The 19973-nt window shown below is 43.8% G+C and overlaps 1 protein-coding gene and 2 non-coding genes across 4 annotated transcripts in view; 1 reads left to right on the top strand and 2 right to left on the bottom strand.

The window, feature by feature from the left end:
* The first annotated feature begins 1543 nt into the window (after positions 1–1543).
* LOC119933848 lies at positions 1544–1681 on the top strand. The gene has a single exon (XR_005452718.1). It is a non-coding gene; the product is annotated as a small nucleolar RNA SNORA7 (small nucleolar RNA).
* Positions 1682–1970: 289 nt separating this feature from the next.
* The window catches only part of UVSSA (UV stimulated scaffold protein A), a 98750-nt gene continuing 80747 nt past the window's right edge, over positions 1971–19973 (bottom strand). For both annotated transcript variants that reach the window (XM_038753217.1, XM_038753218.1), the window contains exons 11-14: positions 18581–18764; positions 14698–14809; positions 7235–7418; positions 1971–2984 (exon numbers count right to left, since the gene is read on the bottom strand). In XM_038753217.1, the coding sequence (XP_038609145.1) occupies positions 2891–2984; positions 7235–7418; positions 14698–14809; positions 18581–18764 (574 nt within the window). In that variant the 3' untranslated portion in view covers positions 1971–2890. The remainder of the gene's footprint in view (positions 2985–7234; positions 7419–14697; positions 14810–18580; positions 18765–19973) is intronic.
* LOC119933832 lies at positions 5130–5267 on the bottom strand. The gene has a single exon (XR_005452701.1). It is a non-coding gene; the product is annotated as a small nucleolar RNA SNORA7 (small nucleolar RNA).

Raw genomic sequence — 19973 nt, 5'->3', positions numbered from 1 at the left:
TTAAAGCTATGGACATGTGTTGCGGGGTTGGGGCAAATATCAATGTCCAGAGGATGCAGATCTAAAACACATAGACGAATCAGCAAGTGCTCAATAAATACCATTGATTGATTCTTTAGGGAGGATGTGATCACCATCCCCATGCCCTCCCAGCTAAGCGTGGGCAGAGTCCAGTGAGCAGGGCAAGCCAGTCTATCCACTCTGGCAGGGCATTTCCGCTTGCCACTCCATGCCAGGTTTCAGGTTTGCAGGCTCCGTTATAATAATAATAATAATGATGGTACTTGTTAAGCACTTACTATGTGCCGAGCACTGTTCTAAGCCCTGGGGTAGATACACATTAAGCAGGTGGGGCCCAGTCCCTGTCCCCCATGAGGCTCACAATCTTAATCCCCATTTGACAGATGAGGTAACTGGGCCCCAGAGAAGTGAAGCGATTTGCCCAAGGTCACACAGCAGACATGTGGCAGAGCCAGGATTAGAACGCAGGACCTTCCGACTACCAGGCCTGAGCTCTTTCCACTAAGCCTTGCTTATAGGGTGGGGGTGATGATGATGATGATGGCATTTATTAAGCGCTTACTATGTGCAAAGCACTGTTCTAAGCGCTGGGGAGGTTACAAAGTGATCAGGTTATCCCACGGGGGGCTCACAGTCTTAATCCCCATTTTACAGATAGGTAACTGAGGCCCAGAGAAGTTAAGTAACTTGCCCAAAGTCACCCAGCTGACAAGTGGTGGAGCCAGGATTTGAACCCATGACCTCTGACTCCAAAGCCCGGGCTCTTTCCACTGAGCCATGCTGCTTCTCTGGTGGAGTGCTGTGGCCAGAGGAGGGGAGGTGGGCTTCATCCAGTCATGCCCGAAGGTGGCTTTCAGTCTGGGGGGGGAAAGGGAGGGTGGTGGCAGAAGCAGAGTGTGGGCTTAAAATTGAGGCAGTGGGACTCTCTCGTGCCCTGAAGGGACAAGCTAATGCTAAACCATTGGATCGGCAGTGTGCGTCTACTTGGGAACAGGGTGAAGTCAGGAATGTGTTTGTTGTTATATTGTGCTCTCCCAGGCGCTCAGTACAGTGCTTTGCACACAGTATGCACTCAATAAATACAACTGAATCAAGTCCTCTATGTCTCCCCCTCTAGAATGGAAGCTTGCTGTGGACAGGGAACATGTCTACCAACTCTTGTATTTTACTCACCCAAATGCTTAGTACGTTGCTCTATGCACAGTAAGCACTCAATAAATACCACTGATTGATTGAGAATTTGGGTCAAAAGACTTTAAACAATATTATGCTTGCTTAATACCACCAAACCCTGAAAAGAATTCCCCCTGGACATCTTTGAAATTTCAGTTGCAACTTTCAGGAATTCCTGCTTCTAAATATCTGTAAGAATCTTTGAAAGAATCTAAGGCTGACAACCACTTCAAGATAAACTATGAGGATTTTGCGGCAAACATACGCATGCCAAGTCAAGAATTGCTATAGCTTTACATGACCTTATGTCAAATATGGACAACTAGAATTCTAGCTTGTAAAAACTGTTCACCTCTCAGGGTCACACCTGGAGAGTTTCTAGTACTCTACCAGTCTCAACTAAGGGAGGGAGAGTCAAGTAGAGGCATATCCATTCCATCTCTAGCTTGCCCAATGGCTAGGGAGTGGAAAGCAATCTGCTACAAGTCAAAACTCACCTGTGCTGGACAGCAGCGGCATGGGAGAGAGTCAAGGTTGGAGACTCAGGCTTACTGCGCGGAAGGAGGCAATGGTAAACCGCTTCCGTATTTTTACCAAGAAAACTTTATGGACCCAACCACCAGAACGACTGCCGATGGAGGTGGAGCATTCTGGAAGAGATGTGTCCATGGCATCACTGTGGGTCCAAGACGACTCGACAGCATAAGACAACAACAACAAAACCTGTCAATTAAGTGTTGATTAAAAACTCCTACCCAAAGCCAACTTTGGAGACTGAAACATTTAATTTATAAAAGCGGTCTGAATGTCTACAGTAGGGAGTGTAAAACAACCTTAAATATCAGGGATTTTATTTAAAAGGATAACGCCCGTAATAATAATATTCAATAAAACACATTTTTTTAAAAAATCACAATAACGAACTTGGCTCTGAATAATACTCTTTGGGATGTCCTTATATCTATTCAACGGCAAAACGACTGGAAATATTGTAGTCTTCAAAAAGGTCTCATCACCCTCAATAGCTTTGAGTGTTGACTGTGTTTAGAACAGTAAAATAGGTGCTTAGGAACATACAATAAGAAAAAGACAGTTCCTACCCTCAAGGAGCTTACAATATGAAAATCGAAGTGACTACTCTGAGAAATCTTCAGCCTATCATTTGTTAGAATGCTTATGCCAATTCCAAAAATTTAAGCAGGCTTTTGAGGCTTAATACAAGCCAGGTTTTTAAGTGCTGCTTTTTTTTTTTTCTTAAACCAACACAATTGCCTGAGATTGACACCTCTGCTGAGGAACACTGGGACCAGGGCAAATTTTCAAAGCTCTTGGCCCCAAAGGCAGTAGAGAGAAAATTACATCAGTCCATTAAAGAAAGAAAAACCCTGAGCATTTTAATTAGAATATGTTCATGCCGTAAAACTCATTATATTTCGTGTCAAATCCAAGTAGTTACCAATTTATGCTAAATACACACAATTATGTACAGCCTTGTTGTTATTGCTAAAATCCATGTTCGTTATCAAATCTTAATAAGTTAACAGATGAAACAAGCTGATATGATGATTAGGAAAGATAATGTAAAAGTGCATAGTTCAATTCTTTCATTTTACTAGAAAAGTCCCAGGGAAGTCTCTATATTCACATGGCCGCGGGCTGCTTCTTTTTCCTTCCCGGTGTTTTCTTTTTGACCAATTCAATTCAATGCGTAGTTAAATTGGTTGGCAAACTTTTCGTGTTTCTTTTGGTCCACGCGATTCATTTCTTTTATTACTCGTTTCATTGCACCTCTGGAAGAAGAGCAAACCACGGAGGAAAATAAGTACATTGCTCAAGTGTATTTTTCACAAATACAGTCATGGAAGAAAGTTTATGAATATGTTGGCAAAAAAACTGAGCGGGGTATGATTAATTGCTAATCAACCTTGCTAACACTGCACTGATGAGGCAGAATAAATTTGTCATGTTAACCTAGTGAGATGTGGTAATACAAACAGCTTTATTCAGCAGAGTTTTAGGAACAGGAGTAAACAAACTGAAGTTTTTTTTCCACACTCCTTTCAGAGTAGAGCCCTATTCTTGGAAGAATCCGTCACTTGTCTGTTGTGTGTTCTTGGGCAAGTCACTGAACTTCGGACTGTGCCTCAGTTACCTCATTTGTAAAATGGGGATTGAGACTCTGAGCCCTACGTGGGACATGGACTGTGTCCAACCTGATTAGCTTGTATCTACCCCAGAGCTTAGAACAGCGCCCGACATATAGTAAGTGCTGAATAAATACAATTGTTTTTTAAAAAAGACAAGCAACTGGCATTGTCCAGAGTACCTATGTGAATAGAATGCGTATGTCCTGAGGGTTTATGCTTGGAGGAGACAAGTTATGAGGTTCCGATGACTCTCCATCATCAATCATCAATCGTATTTACTGAGCGCTTACTGTGTGCAGAGCACTGTACTAAGCGCTTGGGAAGTACAAGTTGGCAACATAACTTGCCAACTTGCCTAACTTGCCAGCTGGAGATTTTTCCATCTCCAAGAAAGGAACTTTCATTCAGATTTATTTCTGAACCCAATTTTCTGAATACCATACTTCTCCTCACAGAACAAGGTTATTCCAGGAAGCTAAATTTACAGCTAAATGATCTATTGCTCGACCCCTGCCTTCCGATTGCAGAGGGATGCTTCTTCCAGAGAATCCCATGTTGCTTTACAAACGAACATGCAGGCATCCCACCCTGGGGTTGGAAAGGCCCGTGGGGATGCCGGTAATCTGTCAATCGAAAACGTCTAAACAGCAGAGCAGGCAGCCAGTCAGGTGTGCACTCCTCAGAGGACCTTTGGTCGGAACACGGGATGAGTTAATGACCCTCTCCTCTAAGGAAAGTGTCAGGTGGGCTTCAGTGCCCACGAGAGGTCAGTATTTCCATTTCAGGCTTCCGAGGAAGTTAGCAAATTCAGCAGCCCGGGGCCGCTAGCTCCGCAAGCAGACTCTTGCCAGGCACTGAGTTGGGAGGACACCAAGTGATTTCCTCACCGTCCCCTCTGCAACGCCCTGGAGAATCCCACAGTTGGGCCGGCAAGCCCCTCTCCAACAACAGAGCTTCCTACCATTACTGGGGAGCAGGGCGGAGTGAGCTTGGAAAGGGGCTGAAGATGGAAAAAGGCTTCCTCTTCTTTCCTGGGTGACGCGACAAACTACTGCCTCCCCACCACACCCCGAGGACTTGAGGGTCTGCGGAAAATGGACGGGAATGCCTAACGATGTTTTCCAAGGAATCCGATAAGGATCGGCTCTGCCCCGGTTTTAAAGAAGTCGATGTTGTGAAATAAAGAAGTCAATGTTCTGTAATAAGCGCCTCGAGGACAGTGTCCTTAATTCACCAAAGCTGACGGAAAAGTTAACGGGATCAGTGTGGCTCTCGTCTTGTCAGAATAAAGTAGAAAGTGACTTGTCTTGTCTTACGCTATCGAGTCATCTCCGACCGATACCGACTACATGGACACATAACAATAATGATGGTATTAAGCGCTATGTGCAAAGAACTGTTCTAAGCGCTGCAATAATAATGACGGTACTTGTTAAGCACTTACTATGTGCAAAGCACTGTTCTAAGCGCTGGGGGGATACAAGGTGATCAGGTTGTCCCACGTCTCTCCCAGAACGCCTCACCTCCACCTGCGATCGTTCTAGTAGTGCATCCGAAGAGCTTTCTTGGTAAAAATACAGAATTGGTTTACCATCGCTTTCTTCTGTGCAGTCAACTCTTGTCGCCGCCTTTGACTCTCTACCATGCTGCTGCTGACTGTGAGCCCACTGTTGGGTAGGGACTGTCTCTATATGTTGCCAATTTGTACTTCCCAAGCGCTTAGTACAGTGCTCTGCACACAGTAAGCGCTCAATAAATACGATTGATGATGATGATGGGTGAGTTTTGACTTGTAGCAGATTGCCTTCCACTCACTAGCCACTGCCCAAGCTGGGAGTGGAATGGGTAGGCCTCTGCTTTGCTCTCCCTCCCATGGCTGAGACTCGTAGAATACTGGAAGCTCTCCAGGTACCATCCTGAGAGGGGAAGAATGTGACTGGGCACTTATAAATACTATCTAATTGAGATGAGAAGAGGGAGTCTTCAGTGGCCGAGGCTCTTGTGCCCTGCAAGCTTTACACTGCTCTGCTGGGCTGTGCGATATTGCTGATGAAATGAGTACCCACTCAGTCTATGGCCAACGTCACGTAATAATAATAAAAATGGTATCTGTTTTGCGCTCACTATGGGTCAAGCACTGCTCTAAATGCTGGGGTAGATACAAGCTAATCGGGTTGGACACAGTCCCTGTCCCGCATGGGGCTCACAGTCTTAACACCCATTTTACAGATGAAGCAACTGACGCACCGAGAATTATAACAACTGAGATATCTGTTAAGCGTTTATTATGGCCAGGCACTGTTCTAAGTGCTGAAGAGGACATAAGCAAATCGAGTTGGACACGGTGCCTGTCCCAGATGGGGCTCACAATCTTAATCCCGATTTGACAGAGGAGGTAACTGAGGCACAGATAAGTTAAGTGACTTGCCCAAGGTCACACAGTAGACAAGTGGTAGAGCCAGAATTAGAACCCAGGTCCTTCTGATTCCTAGCCTCATGCTCTATCCACTACGCCATGATGCTTCACATAGACTTATTGGCACCCCTGGAGCCTGAGTTCATCACCTGGACATTTCAAATTATTATTTGGGGCTGTTACGAAGAACCAAAATTATCATCTTACCCAGTACCGAAAACTGTGAAAACCACTAAAACATGACACGTCTGATTCTCCAAGCCTGACACCCACCCTCAAACACACAAACATACAGTCACTGACTCAAAATCAGTGGCATTGAGAGTGACTACCTAAAAACATCCTTTAATTTTTTTGTGAAGGAAGATGTGAAATTCCAATTATTCAAACTTAACTGCCTAACTGAATCCTCCAACCTATATCAGATAATACGAGAATTTCACGGACACGGGGACATTCCATGATCGAGAGTGAACACTTTCAGTTACAGCATGAGTTATCTCAACGTAATATCAAGCAGAGAAAAATATTTGAAACTTATTTCTAAAGAGACACTGCTTTGTGGCTTATTACGCCCAGCGCAAACAATTTTTTCTAGACTGTAAACTCGTTGTGAGCAGGGAACGTGTCTACCAACTCTGGTGCACTGTATTCTCCCAACTGCTTAGTACAGTGCTCTGTACGAAGTAAACGCTCAATAATTATGATTGATTAATTGAAAAAATACTGTAGCCAGTTACCTCATCTGTAAAATGGGGATTAAGACTGTGAGCCCCATGTGAGACAGAGACTGTGTCCAACCCGATTTGTGTGTATCCACCCCAGTGCTTAATACAGTGCCTGGAACATAGTACTATTTTTTTTTTTTTAGGAAGCCAGGAGACTGGGCCACAGGTGAACAATTTCTTTCTTTTAACAAATAATGCTCTCTTCTCATCTATCTTGTCACCTTCGTGTGGAATGTGTCCTCACAGTAAACAGGCTGCTGCCAACTGAGGGGTTCTGGTATTAGAGCAGCAGAAGTATCATACAGAGTTGGGGACAAAAGACCACGGCAGTCCCGAGGGAAATAAGGAGGAGAAGGAACATCAATCAATCCATCAATGGTATTTACTGGGCGCTTACTGTGTGCAGAGTACAGTACAACAGAGTTGGCAGACACAGTAGACATCTATTTTAATCTACAGAGGTGAGCTACATCAATCTATCCATCAATGGTATTTACTGGGCGCTTACTGTGTGCAGAGTACTGTACTAAGCGCACAGGAGAGTACAACAGAGTTGGCAGACACAGTAGACATCTATTTTAATCTACAGAGGTGAGCTTTTCACTGCTACTACCCAGGTGGGACACAGGCTGTGTCCAACCTGATTAGCTTGTACCTATTCCAGTATTTAGTACAGTGCCTAGCACATAGGAAGCGCTTTAACAAATGTCATTTTACAAAAAGCCTTTATATATATAAAAAAATCTTACTTGTTAAAGACTTTTTTCTCGATTCTGGAACGTGATGTATTTGCTTGCTGTTTTAGATCAGTGAGATTAGGGAACTTCTTCTTCTTCCCTTTGCCCTTTCCTCCTTTTTTGCTGTATCTGGCAGAGCCAAGATCCACTCCAGTGGCTGCTTCAATCTCTCTCATAAACTCAGGGTCCTGCCATTCTGTCGATTAGAAGAAAATACATTTTAATAAGAAACTGCAGCAATCGCTCTCCTGTTATTCAACTGAGCTGAACAAGCACTGTTTCACACACATTTTTTTAAATCTCATCACCCCAATAAAGTAGGTACAGGATAATGAACCTATTCTCTTTCTGTAGACGAGAAGACTTTGGAATAAAATGAAGCAACATCATGAAAGTCAAAAACTAAGTAGCAAAGCTAAGCACTAGGATAAGTTACTTTTAAAATCAGCAGTCCTAAATATGATCAATCTCCTTTATTGCCTTGCAAGTAACAATTCGGGCCAGTTCATTTCTTTGCCTCTACAATACCTGGAGGTAGGAGGGCTGGGAAATGAGGACTAGTGATTTGTTTTCAAACCGATTTGCAAGGGTGCTTTATTGTTGGAGTTTTCAATCTGGTTCAACTTCCTACTGAATTTTGCAGGATCATTGTGACAAAGGAGAATGAGGGAAAAGGGGGCTTCATGATTAAACTTTAAAATACCCTTTATTTTTACTTTAAGTATTCCTTTTTAACTCTTTTAAAAGCACTTAAAACTATTTTCTTTCTTTAAAATTACAAGAAAATCTAATTCCTGGGATCTTGCTTCTCTTAGCAATGATTTTGGATTCTCCAAAGCAGAGATTATTCAAAGGTGGATTTAATGTACAAACATTATGAAAATGGGGCTATCACAACATAAATGGATGCATACATATATACAGACAAATGTGCCTATTTCTAGATAGACATCTGTATTTGCTTTTCTTAGCAATGATTTTGGATTTGCCAAAGCAGAGGCTATTCAAAGGTGGATATGATGTACAAAGATTATGAAAATGGGGCTAATCAGGCACAGCATATATGGATGCACACACATATACAGACAAATGTACCTATTTCTAGATAAATATCTATTATTGCCATAATTTTCAAAGATGAAGGACATAATTGACATTCATTCATTCATTCAACTGTATTTATTAAGCATTTACTTTGTGCAGGGCACTGTACTAAGCGCTTGGAAAGTACAATTCAGCAAGAAACAGAGACAATCCCTACCCAACAACGGGGCTCACAGTCTAGAACCGGGGGAGACAGACAACAAAACAAGTAGGCATCAATAGCATCAGTATAAATAAGTAGAATTATAGATATATACACATTCATAAAATAAATAGAATAATAAACATGTACATATATGCACAAGTGCTGTGGGGCGGGGAGGGAGTTACAGCAGAGGGAGGGAGTTGGGGCAATGGGGAGAGGAGGAGGAGCAGAGGAAAAGGGGGACTCAGTCTGGGAAGGTCTCCTGGAAGAGGTGAACTTTCAATAGGGCTTTGAAGGGAGGAACTGTGCTCGTTTGGCGGATGTGAGGAGGGCATTCCAGGCCAGAGGTAGGATGTGGGACAGGGGTTGATGGCAGGACAGGCGAGAATGAGGCACAGTGAGGAGGTTAGTGGCGGCAGAGGAGCGGAGGGTGCGGGCTGGGCTGAAGAAGAAGAGAAGGGAGGTGAGGTAGGAGGGGGCGAGGTGATGGAGAGCTTTGAAGCCAATAGTGAGGAAGGAGAGTTTGCTTCATACAAGGGATGATAGACAACCACTGGAGATTTTTGAGGTGACATGCCCAGAGCATTTATGTAGAAAGATAATCCGGGCAGCAGTGTGTACTTACTGAGGGCTAAGTGAGGCACTTGAGGAAAAATGAACAAAATAAAATAAAAACTCCTTCCCTCTAGGAGCTTACAATCAAACAGGAGAGAATTCAATACCTTGTTTCACAAATCTGAATAGACAACTACAAAAATGTAGTCAGTGAAAAGCCAGCATTCTGAAATTCTACTTGAGTGCTCTCAAATGATGTCCATAAAGAGAGAAGAGATTGCTTCTCCAAGCACCTGGAGCTGTGGTGTGTATGAAAAACATACTACAAAAATCAAACCAGGAATATACTAGGAATGTAAGTGAACAGGCTGCTAAAAAAACCCACTCACACTTGGGTACAGTTTAGAACAGACTGTGGGATAAATACTGAGCTATACTCTCCCTGCCATGGTTGGGATAAATGAGCTCTCAGAAAGTCAGTAGAGTTCCCTCCACAGACTCTTTTTCTACGGTATTTGTTAAGCGCTTACTAGGTGCCAGGCACCGTTCTAAACGTTTGGATAGATACGAGTTAATTAGGTCGGACACAGTTCACGGGTTACATGGGGCTCACAGTCTCAATCACCATTTTACAGATGCGGTAACTGAGGCCGAGAGAAGTTGTGACTTGCCCGAGGACACCCAGCAGACAAATGGCAGAGTCAGAATTAGGACCCAGGTCCTCTGATTCCCAAGCCCGGGCTCTATCCATTAGGCCATGCTGCTTTCCATGACTTCTGGTAGATGAGAATAAGTATGGGAGTTTGTGTCCAGAGCGCAGCCTGGGATGGGAGAATGAGTGAGTATTCACAGGAATTTGCTAGGAGGGCTGCAGCAGTAATAATAATAATAATAATAATAATAATAATAATAATAATAACAACAGCATTTAAGTGCTTACTGTGTTCCAGGCACCATACTAAGTGCTGGAATAGTTACAAGATAATCCAGTCAGACACAGTCCCTGTCCCACACAGAGCTCACAGCCTTAATCCCCATTTGACAAATGAGGGAACTGAGGCCCAGAGAAGAAAAGTGACTTGCCCAAGATCATGCAGCAGACAAGTGGTGGAGCTGGGATTAGAACTCAGGTTTTCTGCCTCCCAGGCTCTAGCCACTAGGCCATGCTGATTCCCAGTGGCAGTTTCCCAGCATGCTGGAGAGAGCAATGAGTTGGAGAACTGCACTACTGTTCAGGGACGAAACACAAGCCTGTTTCCTGAGGAGAGTATGGCTCTCCTCTGATAGTGTGATGAGACCCCCTTGGGAGGTTGGGAAGAAAGAGAAGTGTTGGACCACAACCTCCTGACCTGCCTTCACTCCCCAACTCTCCTCTTCATTAATCTATCCTGTTTCCCCACTGAGACCTCTCATCTTTTGACCCCCTCCAACTGCCCAAAGCCACCTTGCCCAATTTGGTCTCCTTACCCAGCCTACCTTCTCTTGACACACAAACCCACCCCTCAACCCTGAGCTCAATTCCCTCACTCCCCTGTCCCCCCATCAGTCTTGTACCTCCAACTTGCAACCCTGGATCACCTCCACAGGACGTTTCCTCTGCTCTTGTGCTCGAGCTGCGGAAGCACTGGTGGCGAAAGCCAACCCAGCCACCAGGCCCACCTCATCCATCTCACTCACCCTCATCTGCTTTAACTCTGCCCTCTCCTGTGCCCCGCAACAATACTTCCCTATCGTTATTAACTCCCACGCTCAATGTCCATGATAGCTCCTTTAGACTTTTGACTCTCTTCTTAAGCCCCCTGTTCTCCCCACCCCCGCCACTCCTCTTGCCCCTAATGACCTGGCCATGTAGTTCTTGATACACTGAAACCATTATGCCTGGTCTCTAAAATCGCCCCTGCCCCCTTCCAATCAGTTCCTCAGTCTGCCCCCTTTTCCAAGTGGCATCGCAAGAGGTTATCTCCTGCCTCCTTTTGAATTCTACCCCATCCACCTGTGACCTCATTCCTTCTCATCTTATCAAACCACTACTTCCTTCCCTCTTCTCTCCCTGACCAACATCCTACTATTCCTCTCCAAGGGTTACCTCTGATCTTCTTCTTGCCAAATCCAATGACTTCTGCTCTATCCTAATCCTCTTTGACCCCTCAGCTGCCTTCAATGCTGTGGACCACCCCCTTCTCCTGGAAAGGTTAGTCAACCTTGATTTCACCTACAACTGTCCTCTCCTTGTTCTGCTCCTCTCTCTACCTGCTCAATGTCAGTCTCTTTCGCAGGTTCCTCCTCTGCCTCCCAATCTCTAACTGTGGGAGTCCCTAAAGGCTCAGTTCTGGGTCCCCTTCTATTCTCCATCTACACCCACTCCCCCAGAGAACTCATTCACTCCTACAGCTTCGACTACCATCTTTATGTGGATGATTACCAAATCTACCTCTCTAGCCCTGACCTTTCTCCTATTCACAGTCTCACATTTCCTTCTGCCTCCAGGACATCTAGTAATAGTAATAATAATGATGATGGTATTTGTTAAGCGCTTACTATGTGCAAAGCACTGTTCTAAGCACTGGGGGGATACAAGGTGATCAGGTTGTCCCACGTGGGGTTCACAGTCTTAATCCCCATTTTACAGATGAGGTAACAGGCACAGAGAAGTTAAGTGACTTGCCCAAAGTCATACAGCTGACAGTTGGCAGGGATGGGATTTGAACCCATGATCTCTGACTCCAAAGCCCGGGCTCTTTCCACTGAGCCACGGTAGAACATCCCTACTTGGATGTTCCACTGACACCTTAAACTTAATATATCCCAAGCAGAAATCCTCCTATTCCCACACAAATCATGTCCTCTCTTGGACTTTCCTGTCACTGCAGACAACACCACCATCCACGTTGCCACACGAGCCCATGACCTTTGCATTATCCTCGACTCAGCTCTCTCATCCAACCCGCAAGATTCAATCTGTCATGAAATCCTGTCAATTCTACCTTCGCAACATCTCTAGAATTCATCTTTTCCTTTCCAGCCAACCACTTATCACATGCTACTTTGACTATTACGTCGGCCTCCTCATTGACATCCCTGCCTCCTGTCTCTCCCCTCTGCTGCCTGGATCATTTATCTGAAAAACCATTCAGTCCATTTATCCCTATTCCTCAAAAACCACCAATGGTTGCCCATCCAACTCCATATTAAACAGAAACTCCTTACCATCAGCTCTAAGGCATTCACTCAACCAGCTCTCTCCCTTCTACCTTACCTCACTGATTTCCTACTACAACCCAACGGGAACACTTCATTCCTCTAATGTCACCCTATTCTCTGCACCCTGACCTCATCTATCCCTCCATCGACTCTCGCCCACATCCTCCTTCTGGCCTGAAACTCCTTCCCCATTCATATCCGACAGCCCACCATTCTCTCCACCTTCAAAAAACCTCCTGAAATCACACCTCCTCCAGGAGGCCTTCCCTGACTAAGCCCTCGTTTCCCCTCACTGCTCTCCCCACAATGTTGCCTATGCACTTTTCACCCCAGCCCCACGACACTTAAGTACATATCCTTATACTCTGTTTCCCCTATTTTATTTTAACATCTGCCTTCCTCTGTAAACTGTAAGATCCTTATAGGCAGGGATTGTGTCAACCAGCTTTACTGCATTGAATGCTCCCGAATGCTTAGTCCAGTGCTCTGCACACAGTAAGCACTCAATAAATACCCTTGACTGGATTTAATTTCTTCATGCTAGGTTAAAATATTAAAGTTTAAGAATTTGTAGATACTTTAAAAAGGGTACCTAGAAGATCCGGTCACTGACTTTTCGGGTGTGAAAGATGCTGTGGTTCTTGGGGCACTAAATAAAAAACACACTCATGACTGGCTTATATTGAGATTGCTGGTGAGAGAAAATAAATCAAACTCAGGTGCATGAAATTCAGGAGATTTAAACAGACAAAAGGACAAAAACTGAAGTTGTGAAGGAAGGAAAACCCTGGAAGCATGAGGGAGGAGGAAATAAAAAGCCACTCGACGGAGGAGACTTCACCAACTTTATATTTTGAAGTGTGGGAATACGGAGCAGCCCAATTCTGATACAGGAACGATTAATCCAAGATTAAGGAAAACTGTCTAAACAGTTTATCTCCCAGTAATAAGAAGGCGTCACACTTTAGGAACCCAGTGAATGGAGCAATTGTTTAAACACAAGGAAAAAATGCTGGCATCCAGTAGAGATGAAATGAGCATTTGAGTAAAATGAAGGAGCAATTTAAAAGCCTTTGAAAAGAATCAATAGAATGCCAGGGAAGAGCAGGCTTTTTGAGCATTGATGGGCCCTTAAAGCTCTTCATACATTGTTACTGAGTTTAGCAGCAGGGAAAAGAAAATTACAGAGTTTGCAAGGGTAGGCGGGAATCGATACTGTAGTTAGTAAAGAGATGCTATTTCACATCTGACTGGCCAGCGGGCTGCCTTCACCAGCTTGTCCTGATACCTGTTTGTTAACAAGTCACTAAGGGCTGAAAAACCAGATACTCTTCAGGGTTGACACAAAAAATAGGCACTTAATTTGCTCCCGTGTGCGAACTATTGGAAAAGGATGAACACTGCAGATTAGTGGGTCAGGGTAATCCCTCATGATTCATTGTTTCAGGCCCGAAGAGCCTGCACTACCAATCTGCGGGCATCTGGCTAAAATCTAATATTTTCACCTCGAGCATTAAGAGGCACAACCTGAGTGGTCTCTAATTATGACAAATCAAGATCAGATAGTGGCACTGTTGTTTTTTTTCTAAAAAAAAAAACATGTCGGGCAGTTGCTCACGTGAGCTACATTATTTTCCTGGATCCTTATTGCTTTCCTCTGCCATTATATCATTTATAGCGTTGAAAATGTGATCTCTCTTCCCAAAGAGCTGAAAGACAAAGCAGATCTCACTGAAGACCCACCTTCAAGCAGATCTTCCGGATAAAACCTTTCCAATAAAATAAATATTTGGCATCATGTATCAAGGCACTGATGAGTAGATGTTACAAAATCAAAATAAAACAAAGGGATGTTCCAATCTCTCTATAAGGATCTCTTTGCTAATCTTCCTAAGGAGTTGCACAGTGACTACAAGACAGTATCATTTGCTTAGAAAATTGCTTTTGTTGCTGTTGATGATGATAATTTATGTCTAACTCACCCAAAACCCAGAAATGCACTCACTCTTGGCAAGTAGTTTCCTAAATAATAGTACTTATCCATTCACAAAAGTGTATCCCATCTCAACCAGAAACATACATTTCACTAAACTGAAAAAGAATATTTTAAAACCATCTTCAGTGGGTTGAGAGATAGCACTTACACTTTCGGGATTTATTGAAACTAGTCCTGTGAGAGAATTCTAGTTTTCTGTCTTTCGTGGGAAATAAATACATTTATTACAAATATAAATAGATTTTACGGCATTCGTTAAGCACTTAACAAATACCATCATTATTATTATTTTCCAGATGAGGGAACTGGGGCCCAGAGAAGTGAAATGACTTGCCCAAGGTCACATAGCAGACAAGTGGCGGGGCCAGGATTAGAACTCATTACCTTCTGACTACCATGCCCATGCTTTACCCACTATGTCGTGCTGCTTCCCAAGTTTAAGACTAATTCAGTCCTCTTCCACACAGAACCAACCTGGCTGGTCTGCCTGCTTCTCAAATCTCTTCTTTTCCTCTCTGGCTCTGTCTTCTGGGTCAGTGGGATCCCCAGTTTCATCCCGAGGAATTATCTTCCCATGGAATGGACACTGTCAATAGGGAAAAGAACAACTTGGGTTAGAGGAATAAAGTATTTTGGTTTTTTTATGCTGGAATCCAGTAAGTTCCACTGAACATGATTCACCCTTCCAGTTCAGGAACTACTACTTAGCAGTAGCATTTACTGGAACGATGCTCTGTATTCGGCATTTGAGAAGTATGGAAAAAAACAACGAAGGAATAAAAAATGTGGGACCCAAGAAGCTTCAGGGAGCAACTAAAATCATCTTTCCGAAAAGCAGACCTGGAGAACAGCACAGAGGATATTACAGCACAGCCTTTCCAATCAACCAGTCATCATCATCGTCATAATAATAATAATGGTATTTGTTAAGTGCTTACTATGTGACAAGCACTGTTCTAAGCACTGAGGTAGATATAAAGTAATTAGGTTGCCCCACATGGGGCTCACAGTCTTAATCCCCATTTTACAGATGAGGTAACTGAGGCACAGAAAATTCACTCATTCAATCATATTTATTGAGCGCTTACTGTGTGCAGAGCACTGTACTAAGTGCTTGGGAAGTACAAGTTGGCAACATATAGAGACGGTCCCTACCCAACAGTGGGCTCACAGTCTAGAAGAGTGGGCTCACAGTCTAGAAGAAAAGTTAAGTGACTCGCCCAAAGTCACACAGCTGATGAGTGGCGGAGCCGGGATTAGAACCCACAATCCCTGGTTCCCAAACCCGGGCTCTTGCAACTAAGCCATGCTGCTTCTCACTATCCTGATTTCCACTAGGGCATAATACGTTCATTCATTCATTCGTACTTATTGAGCACTTACTGTGTGCAAAGCACTGTTCTAAGTGCTTGGGAGAGTAAAATATAACAATAAACAGACACATGTCAGTGTTTCAAGCACTGGGGTAGATACAAATTAATCAAGTTCAGACACTGTCCCTGTCCCACGTGAGGCTCACATTCTAGGTAGGAGGGGAGTACAAGTTTACTGTATTCACCCAAGTGCTTAGTACAGTGCTCATCAAACTGTAAGTGCTCAGTAAACATGAATGAGTGATTGATTGATTGATTAGCCATCGTAGGAACCTATGTTTCAGGAAGCGTCAGGCTCCCCATATAGCGAGGCTCCTCCCTCTGTTCCCCAAGCCTGAACTTTATCCCCAAGTCTGCCCAGGCTTGTGCTCTATCCAATATAATAATAATAATGGTATTTGTTAAGCACTTATTATGTGTGAAGCACTGTTCTAAGCGCTGGGGGGGAATACAAGGTGATCAGGTTGTCCCACGTGGGGCACACAGTCTTAATCCCCATTTTACAGATGAGGTAACTGAGGCACAGAAGTTAAGTGGCTTGCCTAAGGTCACGCGACTGACAAGTGGCTGAGCCAGGATTCGAACCCATGACCTATGCCATGCTGCTCCTCCTATGTGCAGTGTCCGGCACATAGTAAGTGCTTAACAAGTGCCTTGTCATGTTCCGTGTTCCAGCCAGGGTCCCTGATCTGAGAAGCTCCTTGTGACTATATAGTCTCTGAGCACTACACAATCAATGGTATGCAGTTACTCTGTGCAGAGCACTGTACTAAGGATTTGGGAGAGATCAAAATGAGAGGAACTTGAAACATTTTAGCATTCAGCTCCTACTGTCTCTGTTCAGCGTAAACAGTTCCAAGTCCTGGTGGGTTCGGATGGGGGTGGGGGGCACTCGTCCTTTTGGGAATACCTTCAGAAATGAGTGGGTCAATAATGTCCTGAAAGTCCCTAATTCCTGCTGGATCTGGCTTCGGACACTCTTCTGAATGAATGAATAAATGAATGACAGTATTTGTTAAGCACTTACTATGTGGCAGGCGCTGTACTAAGTGCTGGGGTGGATACAAGCAAAGTGGGTTGAACACATGTCTCACAGTCTCAATCCCCATTTTACAGATGAGGTAACTGAGACCCAGAGAAGTGATGTGACTTGTCCAAGGTCACAGAGCAGACAAGTGGGGGAGCTGGGATTAGAACCCATGACCTTCTGACCCTCAGGCCCAAGCTCTATCCACTACACCGTACACTCCTCTTCTCCTTTCTGGCTTCAGGCCATATTTTTAGGACTTTGGGCTGCCCATTTCAGCTTCCCAAGGTGTTAACAGTGGCTATTTTGGGGGCATCTGCTGAGTTTCCAAGTCTTTAACTCAGAGAGGTGAAACGTATTGGTATTTATGCATTTCTAGTTTAAGACAAAGGAACGTCTGCTTTCCTCCAAATACACATGCTTAGGTGTGCGCGTACGCACACACACACATTCTAAAGACCTAACCAAAGATTTACCATTTATTTGATACCAGAGAACCAACAGCTTTCAAAATGGGAATTTAAATTAGTACAAATAGAAAAGCAGCCTTGCCTTGTAGAAAAAGCGTAAGCCTGGGAGTCAGAGGACCTGGGTTCTGATCCAGGTCTGGCCACTTATCTGCTGGCTGACCTCCAGCAACTCAATTAAGTTCTCTGTGCCTCAGTTACCCATCCGTAAAATGGGGACTAAGATTGTAAACTTCATGTGGAAGAGGGACTGTGTCCAATCTGATTATCTTGTATCTATCCCAACACTTAGTACAGTGCCTGGCACATAGGAATCATTTAACCAATATCATTAAAATACATGTACATGTATGTGTATTTGACGTTTATATGTTATACATGCATATGCATATATACACATATATATCGTAAATACATATGTGTATATACATATATGTATATATACATAATTGTACATATTTATGTGTATATTTGAAAGGTTGAGGAGACAGGGAAGAAGATAGAGTGTAATAATAACAATATTTGTTAGGTGTTTATTATGTGCCACGATAAGCAGCATGGCTCAGTGGAAAGAGTCTGGGCTTGGGAGTCTGAGGTCGTGGGTTCTAATTCCGGCTCCGCCACTTGTCAGCTGTGTGACTTTGGGCAAATCACTTCACTTCTCTGGGCCACAGTTACCTCATCTGTAAAATGGAGATTAAGACTGTGAGCCCCACCTGGGACAACCTGATTACCTTGTATCTACCCCAGCGCTTAGAACAGTGTTTGGCACATAGCACTAAACAAATATCATAATAATAATTATTATTATTATTATGTGCCAAACACTGTGATAGACACAGGATTATTGGACAGAATACATAAAATGAAGACATAAAATGACTTGCCCAAAGTCACACGGCAAGTACGTCCCTGTCCCACATGGAGCTCAGAGTCTAATGGGGAGGGAGAACAGGTATTTAATCCCCATTATACAGGTGAGGAAACTGAGACCCTGAAGACATAAAATGACTTGCCCAAAGTCACACGGCAAGTACATGATTAGAACCCAGGTCTCCTGACTCCCAATTATGTGCTCTTTCCACTAGGACATGAAACCAGTGAGGTGGTTGAACCAAAAGGAACTCTGCACAAGGAACCAAACCAGAGTGTCATGGCCAAGAGCGAGCATGCACTAAGAAAATACCAACACTGAAATTAAATAACGCTGTCGCAAAAGAGCACGAAATGAAGAGAACTGTAGTGAGAGACACCTCTATTTAAAACAGCCCAAGCGCAACAGACCTTTCATTACAATTTACGAATGCATTAGAAAAATTCTTCCTACCTGTAAGGCGCTAGGACACTATGTGGAGGAAATTCTAAACAGCATTTCCTCTTCACCTCCCCAGGTGCCGCTTTCAGTGATGCTTGTCTTTACTCTGAGCGGTTAACCTTTTGTCAATCTTTGACACCCAGCACACCGAATTCAAGTGAATGCAGGGACACACCTTAAACCTGTCCTGCCGTTCACAAAGCCTCCCATCGGGCATAGGCGCTCGACACTTGTGCTTCACAGGTTCAAATTTGCCAGCGAACGTGATGCAGCGACTTTGTAACATCTCGGCTATTTCTGTACTTTCCACTTCCTCCTCCAACTCATTTGGTGCCCAGAACCGGTGTTGAGAACTAAATCTGGAAAAAAACATTGAAAAAATGATTTGTATATATGAAAAAAACTATATATACATGTGAGAGAGAGAGAGAAAGAGATAATTTGTTCTCAATTTTACAGCAGAGAAGCAGTACGGCCTACTGGATAGAGCGTGGGTCTGACAGTCGGAAGGACCCAGGTTCTAATCCTGGCTCTGCCACTTGTCCACTATGTGCACTTGAGCAAGTCACTTGAAATCTCTGGGCCTCAGTTCCTTCATCTGTAAAATGGGGAGTAAGACTGTGAGCCCCATTTGGGACACAGACGGTGTTCAACCTGATAAGCTTACACCTAATAATAATTGTGGTTATTTGTTAAGTGCTTACTATGTGCCAGGCACTGTACTAAGCACTGGGGTGGGTGGAAGGTGGGGGTGAAATGATTGTGTGCTTTAAAGCTGACTCATTCATTCATTCAGTTGTATTTATTGAGCGCAGTGTGCACAGCAGTGTACTAACTGCTTGGGAGAGTTCAATACAACCATCAACAGACACATAACCTGCCAGCAACGAGCTTACAGCTTTCTCCCCCTTTTAGACTGTGAGCCCACTGTTGGGTAGGGACTGTCTCTATATGTTGCCAACTTGTACTTCCCAAGCGCTTAGTACAGTGCTCTGCACACAGTAAGCGCTCAATAAATACGATTGATTGATTGATTGATGGCGAGGAGTTTCTATTGGTGGAAAGGCAACTACCAGAGGTCCCTGAGGAGTCGGGAGACGGGGACTAAATGCTTTAGAAAAATGATCCGGGCAGCAGAGTGAAGTAAAGACTGGATTGGGGAGAGACAGGAGGCAGGGAGGTCAGCAAGGAGGCCAATGCAGAAGTTAATAATAATAATAATAATAATAATAATAATAATAATGATAACAAATGCAAATAATAATGCATTTGTTAAGCACTTAGTACAGTACTCTGCACACAGTAAGAACTCAATACGATTGAATGAAATAAATACAGAAGTAGCATGGCTTAGTAGCAAGAGCCTGGGCTTGGGAGTCAGAGGTCATGGGTTCTAATCCTGGCTCTGCCGCTTTTTCAGCTGTGTGACTTTGGGCAAATCACTTCACTTCTCTGTGCCTCAGTTACCTCATCTCTAAAATGGGGATTAAGACTGAGCCCCACGTGGGACAACCTGATTACCTTGTATCAATCCCCAGCACTTAGAACAGTGCTTGGCACATAGTACG

Source organism: Tachyglossus aculeatus, chromosome 10 (genome assembly GCF_015852505.1).
Source record: "Tachyglossus aculeatus isolate mTacAcu1 chromosome 10, mTacAcu1.pri, whole genome shotgun sequence".
Taxonomy (NCBI): domain Eukaryota; kingdom Metazoa; phylum Chordata; class Mammalia; order Monotremata; family Tachyglossidae; genus Tachyglossus; species Tachyglossus aculeatus.
The sequence above is the reverse complement of the archived record's forward strand: the minus strand, read 5'-3'. Positions and strand labels throughout refer to the sequence as shown.